The 9,124-nt window shown below is 45.0% G+C and overlaps 1 protein-coding gene across 1 annotated transcript; it reads left to right on the forward strand.

The window, feature by feature from the left end:
- Positions 1-4,203: 4,203 nt before the first annotated feature.
- Positions 4,204-5,935, forward strand: LRRTM1 (leucine rich repeat transmembrane neuronal 1). Its single transcript, XM_068171017.1, has one exon. It carries the CDS (start codon positions 4,304-4,306, stop codon positions 5,867-5,869), a length of 1,566 nt encoding a protein of 521 aa, XP_068027118.1. The 5' UTR covers positions 4,204-4,303; the 3' UTR covers positions 5,870-5,935.
- Positions 5,936-9,124: the final 3,189 nt, after the last annotated feature.

A 9,124-nucleotide genomic window follows, 5' to 3' on the forward strand; every position in this document is an offset into this window, starting at 1 on the left:
AGAAACGAGACATTAACATTAAAAATGCGTAAGTACATTGACAAACGTTTCCCCCTTCTCAATCCGAACAATTCTGACAATCACTGCAGGGTGCTGCCGGGGAATTACGCTTGTCATGACTCCAAGAAGTAACTTCCCAGCCAAACTTGGTGAAACTTCACTCATGTTGTTCCTCTGTAACCTACTTTCCCCTGGTTTCATCAATCTGCCTCACGCACACACAAGCTCGGTTGGCGCTGGGTACAATGTTTGATAATAGCACATTTAATAAAGCTCATTTAAATGCGCTAATTTGTAGAGATTTGCCAGGGGCTTTGAAACTTCAGAAAATGTGTAAATTTAACAGTTTGGCTGTGATAACAGCTCAGGCAGTGGAAATTAAGCCCCCTGCATTACAATCATGTTCAGAGTGGACGCCTGTTTTATTGCCAAAGAAGCACGGCGCAAAAAAATAGCGAAGGAAACCAAACTGACCAAAGACATTCCAGGGCTAAAACACAGTCACCCCACTTGGTCTTTCTGGATCCACAGCTCCTGAATTTGGTCAATGCACTGCCTCAACATCACAGCCTCAAGCATACCTTGAGGTCTCTCATTTAAAGACTACCTGGATCCCCCTTTGCAAACAAGTGTTGGAGTAAAAGGAGGAGTCACTCTCATGCAGTAGATCCCTGGCAGAGCTGGGAGACTGTGTGCTCAGGGCCATTAATTCTGGGTCCCTCACACCAGTTGTCAGTCTTCCAGCTCACGCTAGATGGGTTTGCTACTGTCTGCTCTAATTTCTACCTCTGGGTATCAAATGCTAATAGATTATATTCTAGTGTGGTGATAGCAGATTGGTTAGGAGCCCAGCTGCACGCCAGGTGATAGCAAGAAGAGCAGAGAAAAAAAACCAACCCCAGTGTTCAGCTCTTCACAGCGATGCATCAAGGAGTTTCACCTCTACTAGAGGAATTCTTCACGTTCTACACAGCATTTAGATGGTAACTAAGTGATCACTATCATCTAAATTGCAGAAAATGTCAGCTTTCCTTGAAGATATCCTTGCAATTTTTAGGGCTACTGCTGCAGATCTCTTCCCAAATTGCTATACAGGAGAAGGCATTAAGACCTCCTCCATAAGGGCTTGTAGGGCTGCAGTCTTTTAAGGGATACAGCCTTATGGCTTTGATGCTTTTTTCAGTATCTTGAAACGTAAAGTAATTATTTTTTAGTTGCCCTGCTAATTGCATACAATATTCAGAAATTCAATCTGGGATATATTCTTGGACAAGTTTTATTGTGGTGTTTGTTTGTTTGTTTGTTTGTTTTTCAGTCTCTTCTGCTTGAATGCTCTTCCCTCTTGGTTATCATTACTTTCCTTCCTGCTTTTGTCTACTGAAAAAAAAACCACCCAGAACACCAGAATTAAGGTGTGCTGCAACCAGTGGACACTGGCATAAACAGTCTGCTTTGAATAAACCAGCACGGTTTGGGGAGAGGAAGAACACATTCAGCTTTCCTGCCTGAATTCTAAACCACAGGAGAGGTTCACATGCTATTAAAGCACCGCAGCTTTGCATTGAGACCACTGAAAATGCGAGGGTCGTGAACAGCAGCAAAACATAACTGAGCTGGGAGCATAAAAGCACGTTGATTCCCTGGTTCTGAAACCACAAAAGTGTTTTACATTTGTAATTTATTTAAGGCTTGGTTCTTGGCAAGTCCATTTGTAATGAATCCCCTTTCATGCATTTTTATGCACGAGAGGCTCGAGTTTCGCAGGACTTCTGTAAAACAACTTGTACTGCATCAAATCACTGCATTCCTTGATCGCTACCAGCAGACACTCGCAGCAGCCAGCCACGCTCAGGCACAACCAGCAGCCCCAGGATTTCCCAGCTCTGCAAACAGAGACTTCCAAATGGAGATTTGTTTGCTTGTTTGTTAACCAAAAAGAATAGGGTTGTGAAAAGAAAAGAAAAGAAAAGAAGGTAAATGTAGCAGGTTTGCTCTGCCTCCAGCATTCCACGACCGGTGCTGGCTCAAAATTAGCACCATCTCCTGCACTACTTGCATTTCCCTGTGAAACTTCTTCATGCAGAATCGTGAGCTGTCAGCTCGGATCACCTTCACCAGCACACAGGCTTGAGCCTCTCTTTCCTAACGGGGAAAGATGGCCAGTGTTTTCCTGACAGAAGCACCCTCTCTTTTCCAGTCAGGAAAAAAATGACAGAGAGAAGAGAGAGAGAGAGAGAGAGAGGGGGGGGGGGGGGGAGCGAGTTCATTGCCAATGCATTTCCCATCGATAATAAGGACTGCAAATTATCAGGCAAGGATTGTTATTTCCTTTTTTTGGTTTGTTTGTTGGTTTTTAGGTTGGTACACGGAACAAAACCCAGCACAATCTGCAAGAACTTATTAACTAACTGGGCTTTAAACACCAACCCCCAACCAACACCACCCCCCACCCCCCACCCCCACCCCCTTTCGGGGTTTTTTTTTTTGCATGCTGCTGCTATGATCAGAGTAACCTATAGATTGATCTTAGTTCCAAAGCACAGTAAGCTTTATGCTGCAAGAATGACAGTTTTGTGTGCCGTAGCGGACACTGCAAAGGAAGGGGAGGAAAAAAAAAAGCCCAACCAAACCAGCCAAGCCTTTAGGAAAAGCAGGAGCTGAACACACACCAAATATGCAGGATGGAAACAGACCAAATGTAATTAAAGCTTCTATGAAAGCAGACATTCCTATTTGCAGAGCTCTGCCTGCATTTCTAGGAGGAAGAATGCACAGAATTCCAAATCATGCTCTATTTAGACAATGTCAGAAGAGAAACACATTTCCCCCACCCCACACACGCACACAACACACACACACACACACACACACACACACGCTCCCCCCACCCCAAGACTCCGCAAAGCAAATCTCAGCATCAGAATGAGAATGAAGAAGCAATCCAAAGATCCTGGGTTACAGATTCCTTTCCAAACCAAGAAATCAAGGTTGTCCCCTCTCCCGGCTACTAGTTTATAGATTCAGACTCTAAAACAAACGCGACATAAAAATACATTAAAAAATAAAGACAATAAACATTATCAGAATGAAGAATCCCAAGAGCCAGGCTCGCTCCCCAGCACTGCCCTCGCTGTGTGTGAGAAATGGCGAGATAGGCTTAAAGTATTTTCCATTTCATCAAAGAGCATCTATTACTTTCCCGGCTCGCTCCAATGTTGGTTTTATGCCCACCCCTTTTCAATCTGCCCATGTCTGAGATGCACAGTGCAGGCGTACAATCCTGAGCAGCTTACGACACTCAGTGAACACTAGGTGCCTCTGCATGCTCTAGCAACACACTGCTCAGCTGAAGGGAAGGGATTCTTGCTGTCTCTCTCTGCTCTAAGCATCACCTAACAAGCAAAGCGAACAAAGAATGGGAAATAAAGCTACCCTTAGCCGGTCAGTGAATGAATGGTAATCTTTGCGTGGAGTAAAGGGTGTGCCGGTCAATGGTCGTTGCAAATGACGGACATTAAACAGATTGACAAATCCTGTGGAGTCGTTAGTAAAGAGTTTGGAGTCTTTTTCACGCCACAGTGTTAACCGCAGAGAAAAAGGACAGAGGGAGAAGGAGAAGATCAAGCTCATGTACATAGTTCTGAAACTTGCAGGTCCTAGGAGTCAGCTAAAAAGCTAGCTGGACAAGCCTTTGGCTCTTTGAGCAGAAGCGAAGTGAGACATTGTGAGCTTGCCAGCCTTGCACAACATTGAAAGGGACTGAATTTGTAGCACAGAGGGGTCTTTTTTAGCTCTGCATATAATTAGTCCAAACACAAAGGAAGCAACTGAATGGAGGTTGTCACTCTCTGGAAAAGGGTGGGTAAGACACTTTTTAATTAAATTCTTTCATGAAGAAAGATTTTTTTTTTTCCTCTCTCTCTCTCTCTCTCTCTCTCTGTTTTTTTTTCCTCCTTTGCTGCAGCATTTAACATGAACAAAATCACTATCATTTTACCTTTGAATGTCTGCGAACTTTAATGCTGCACAGCTGCTCCTGCATGCTCTGAAGTGAAATATTTGCCTCTGTGTTCGTTCTGTTTTGCTGTTTTGCTTTGGTTTCCTGGCTTTGTTTCGTTGGGTTGGTTGGTGGGTTTCGGTTGGGTTGGGGTTTTTTTGGGTTGATTATTCTTTTTTAAGGGGGGGGGGGGGGGGGGAGGGGGAGGTTGGGTCGGTTTTTTTCCCCCCCCTTAAATAAAATATGATGTAGAATTCGCAAAGATTCAATGGACATTCTCAAGCAAATTTGGAAATATTCTTGCTAATGGATTTCCTTCTTATTGGTCTCTGTTTAAACTGGCTGCTGAGGAAGCCCCCGGGGTTGATTTTGTGTACGCTGGGTATCTTTGCTAAAATGCTTCCAGCCGTGCATAGTGGGTGTCCACAGCTCTGCCGGTGTGAGGGCAGGCTTTTGTACTGTGAATCACTGAATCTCACAGAGATGCCTCGCAACCTGTCGGGCATGATGGGCTTGTCTCTGCGGTACAACAGCCTTTCAGAGCTGCATGATGGACAGTTCACAGGGTTAATGCAGCTCACGTGGCTCTATCTGGATCACAATCACATTTGCTCAGTGGAGGGGAATGCCTTTCAAAAATTGCGGCGAGTTAAAGAGCTCACCCTGAGTTCCAACAAAATCACCCAACTGCCCAACACCACTTTCCGCCCCATGCCAAACTTGCGCAGTGTGGATTTATCGTACAACAACCTGCAGTCTCTGGAGCCCGACCTGTTCCACGGGCTGAGGAAACTGACAACTTTGCACATGCGGTCGAACGCCATCAAGTTCGTGCCCGTGAGAATTTTTCAGGACTGTCGCAGCCTGAAGTTTCTAGACATAGGATACAATCAGTTAAAGAGCCTGGCTCGGAACTCTTTTGCGGGCTTGTTCAAACTCACTGAGCTGCACCTCGAGCACAATGACTTGGTGAAGGTGAATTTAGCCCATTTTCCCAGGCTCATCTCCCTGCACTCCCTCTGCTTGCGAAGGAATAAAGTTACCATCGTGGTAAACACTTTGGACTGGATATGGCAACTGGAAAAAATGGATCTCTCCGGCAACGAAATCGAGTACATCGAACCTCACGTCTTCGAAAGCGTACCTCACCTCAAGTCCCTGCAGCTGGACTCCAACCGCCTGACCTACATCGACTCCCGAGTGCTGGACTCCTGGAAGTCCCTGACGAGCATCAGCCTTTCTGCCAACGCCTGGGACTGCAGCCGCAATGTCTGTGCCCTGGCCTCCTGGCTGAGCAACTTCAAGGGTCGCTACGACAGCAACCTGCTCTGTGCCACCCCCGAGTACGCGCAGGGCGAGGATGTTTTGGACGCGGTGTACGCCTTCCACTTGTGTGAAGACGCCGTGGATCCAACCAGCACCAACACCTTCTCCCCAGTAACCAACAACAGCGACCAGACCTTCAGCTACGGCTCTGCCACCGCCACCTACGACGTGCAGGACGGTGACGGGGACCCCACCACCTACGCCATAACCGTGACCATGCCGGGCGAGAACTCAGAGAACGCCGTTCAGATTCACAAGGTGGTGACGGGGACCATGGCACTGATTTTTTCCTTCCTCATTGTGGTTTTAGTGTTGTATGTCTCCTGGAAGTGCTTTCCAGCCAGCTTGAGGCATCTAAGACAGTGCTTTGTAACACAGCGCCGAAAGCAGAAGCAGAAACAGACCATGCATCAAATGGCTGCCATGTCAGCCCAGGAGTATTATGTTGATTACAAACCCAACCACATTGAGGGAGCCCTGGTGATCATTAATGAGTATGGATCTTGTTCCTGTCACCAGCAGCCAGCGAGGGAATGCGAGGTGTGATTTTCCTTGGGGATTTAAACAGTGTGCAACCAAATATCAGCGTGCAGGCAGACAGTGGCACGGGGCTGGGGGGGGTGGGGGGGTGGTTGCTGGGCTTTGCTGGTGGTTTCCAATGTGCTCCTCTGCCCAAGTTGTTAAGAGGGGCTGTCCAAAAGACTTGATATTTTAGCTTTATCGTGTCTTAAAAAACCTTCAGGACAGTCAATCTTAAGATTTCATACGCTAGTACTCCCTTGGAAGATCTGTCAATATTCAGGAATCTGAGAGTGTAAAAACAAAACAAAACAAAACAAAACAAGACCAACAAAACCAACAACAACAACAAAAAAAAAAAGGTACCAATTATTGATCTTTTGTAAACTAAGAAAACTGTTTAAAATAATAAAAAGAAAAAAAACAGCATTTTCAGCTTTTACAGACTGGTGTACATTACCTGACTTGTTCCCTGCATACAAAATGCAACAGCTTAACCTCCCCTTTTTCCTCCCCCCTCTTCATACTACTGAGCGTTGAAATGAAAGTCTAGGAGCAAAGGAGCCACCTAAAATAGAAAGCTTAAGCTTTTAACTCAACCAGATGGCTTCCCATTGTATCTAGTACACATTCACGTCCATCCTGGGACTGAAGGTATGAAGCATGACACTGGAAATAGATTGGTTTTGCTGATGTGCTGCCTGCCACTGGAGCCTGTGCCCCTCAGAGAAGTTCAAAGTCTTGCCAGTGTCCCTGGGACAGGGTTTCTCAGGATTTTTAAGCACAGCTCACTTGGTAGCTGCTGTAAGATCCATAGGAACTGCAACACAATCCCTAAAAGTATTTTGTACCCAAATTGATCCTGTTGCAAAGTCTCACTACAAAAAGAACCCAAACCACCAACAAATAAGCAAACCCAAACACTGCCAACGTGTCTTGAAAATTAAACATGGAAAAAAAAGAAAGGAAGATAAACCCATTTAAGTTTAAGGGCTTATTACCAGCATTGCCCACTTTCCTGCTTGTTTTGAGACATGCCCAGAGCAGAGAAACCCTTGCTCTGTGCACTGTGGTGCCATGGTGAATGCAGAAGGATAAAAGCTGCTTCCTTCTCAGTAGTGAAACCTGGGTGGCCCTCAAGAGTAAAACCTTGGCTGGAACAGCGTCAGAGCAAAAGATACTAGAGAGTACTTCTGGGTCCTAGAGTAAACTGCTAGCAGAGCAGAGCCTGTCTCGTGTGTCTCACTTTCACCATCAGCCTTCACTAGCAACCCTGAAACCTCTGCAGAGGCTGGGAGCAGACAGCCCCCCTTGCTAAGCACTGATCAATGGAACTGCTGGCTATGGGCAGTCATTTAATAATGTAGGATCACAGGGCTGCTCTATCGGACTGCCCTTAAATAAAAGCTTCCTTTCCTTGTACTTTGGATTTTTTATTTATTTATTCCTTTTCATTCCAATATGTGAACAACCTACTGATTGATCTTTCTTCAACAGCTCCTCTCATCCTAATGAAGATGAGGTAGCATTATAACATCAGGCAGAGCAGCTCAACATTTTCTTCAGAGAGCATTAGATGCTAATGGCACGTTGCAGATAATGAATTGGGAGACATGTCTGTGCTTTGTGCCATGCTCCTCTAGCCTTGGGTTACCACCAGCAGAGGGAAAAATCCTCAAATCCAACACATATTTCAATTCACCACAAGGATTTTGTTTTTAGTAGCATCAAAGTGCCACCTACTCCAAAGGAGGCTCATAAAGCAGAAACCAGGCAGAGAATAAACCATTTTCTTCCCTGCACAGCAGCTTTTGGCTATCCATTTTGAATGCAAAGAGTGAATTTTATACTTTGGTCTGACTGGCACTGCTTTCTGAAAAGGTCAGAAGTTATTTTTCCTCTATTTGGTACATCTCATCCTGTTCAATATTAAATATGACAACAGTCCCTTAGTCAAGATGTTTATTTAGTGAGGCAATAATGCAATCTGTGAAAGCACTGAGAAGATGCATTGGGCAAGGAGTTTTGGATAAAAAAATGAAATTGAAATCAGCTGGGGGGGGTTATTATTATTATTATTTGTTAAAGCCACAGAAAATTCAGCCTCAGCTTTGAGGCAAGCTAGGACTGTACAAATCAGGCTTTCTTTTTTTGCCTTTTAAACAAATGCACATCTCTGTTTCTGTGCCTCAAACACACAAGGGCCTGACCCACCACAAAACTCCCAAGTGACCTGAGGGCTTGAGTGTCTACATAGAAACCTAACAGTAGGTCCAGAGCCCCTTGTCTCATGGGGTGCCTGAGCATATTTTAAGAGAAAATACTTTCTGCCATGCTAACTGAAGGCCAGCCCAGATGGATTTTCCTCATCAAACTCTTCTCTGAACTCAAGAGGGAATTAAAGTGTGAAGCATTGGCTCTCTAACTTTGGACCATGTTAGATGTCCCTCAAATCAACATGCAGCCCTGCAGCCTGAAGGACTAATGACTGCTAGCTGTCAGGAAGCTTCCAAAAACAACCAAGATTGTTAAAATGCTGTCTGCTGATGGTAAAATAACAACAACAATAATAATCATAATAAAATCTATGAATGACTTTACTTCTATAGTGACCCCCTGTTGCTATAAGGAAACGGAATAGTGCAGTCATGGCTGTGCCCTGTAAATCTGAAGCAAGACTGCTACCGACAAGCAATCCTCCCCTGGTTGTATTTCAATGTATTTTTAGCATCTTTGTGGGTTGCACTTGAAGCACACTAGTGATTGCACCCCTCTGGAATGATTCCTGCTGTTTATTGGTGTTAGGAACCTCAAGCACTGTTTGCATAGACGTGAGCAATTCCGCTTGTGGAATTTATTCACCTCTGTGCTCCATGCATCTTGCACTGACAGCTCCAGTAAGCTGCACAGAACATTTTTCTTTAAAGGTGCAGCGATTTCCTAAGTGAGAGCTGATTTTGCTATTGCCTGTTGCCATTTCTCCTGAAGTGAGGTGATGACCACCCATGACTTGCCACCCTTAGCAGGGTGATGGATGGATCCTCCATATACAGCACAGCAACTTAGCAAACCTCAGAATATTATGTATGTAAAAATCTTCACACAGAAATCTTTTCTAAGGGTAATAATATCTCCAAGAGGCGATCTCCTCAAGATCTCCAGAGAGTGTCTGGAGATCTGGAGGTCCTCTGAACATTTACTGGTGGGAAGAGGGGCGTCACTGCTGTTACGTGGCATGGAGACACTCCACAGGGTGTCCACAGCTAGTCTGAGAGTTTACAC

Source organism: Melanerpes formicivorus, unplaced genomic scaffold (genome assembly GCF_026170545.1).
Source record: "Melanerpes formicivorus ecotype bairdi unplaced genomic scaffold, bMelFor1.0.p_v2 SCAF_1176, whole genome shotgun sequence".
Classification (NCBI taxonomy): Eukaryota; Metazoa; Chordata; class Aves; order Piciformes; family Picidae; genus Melanerpes; species Melanerpes formicivorus.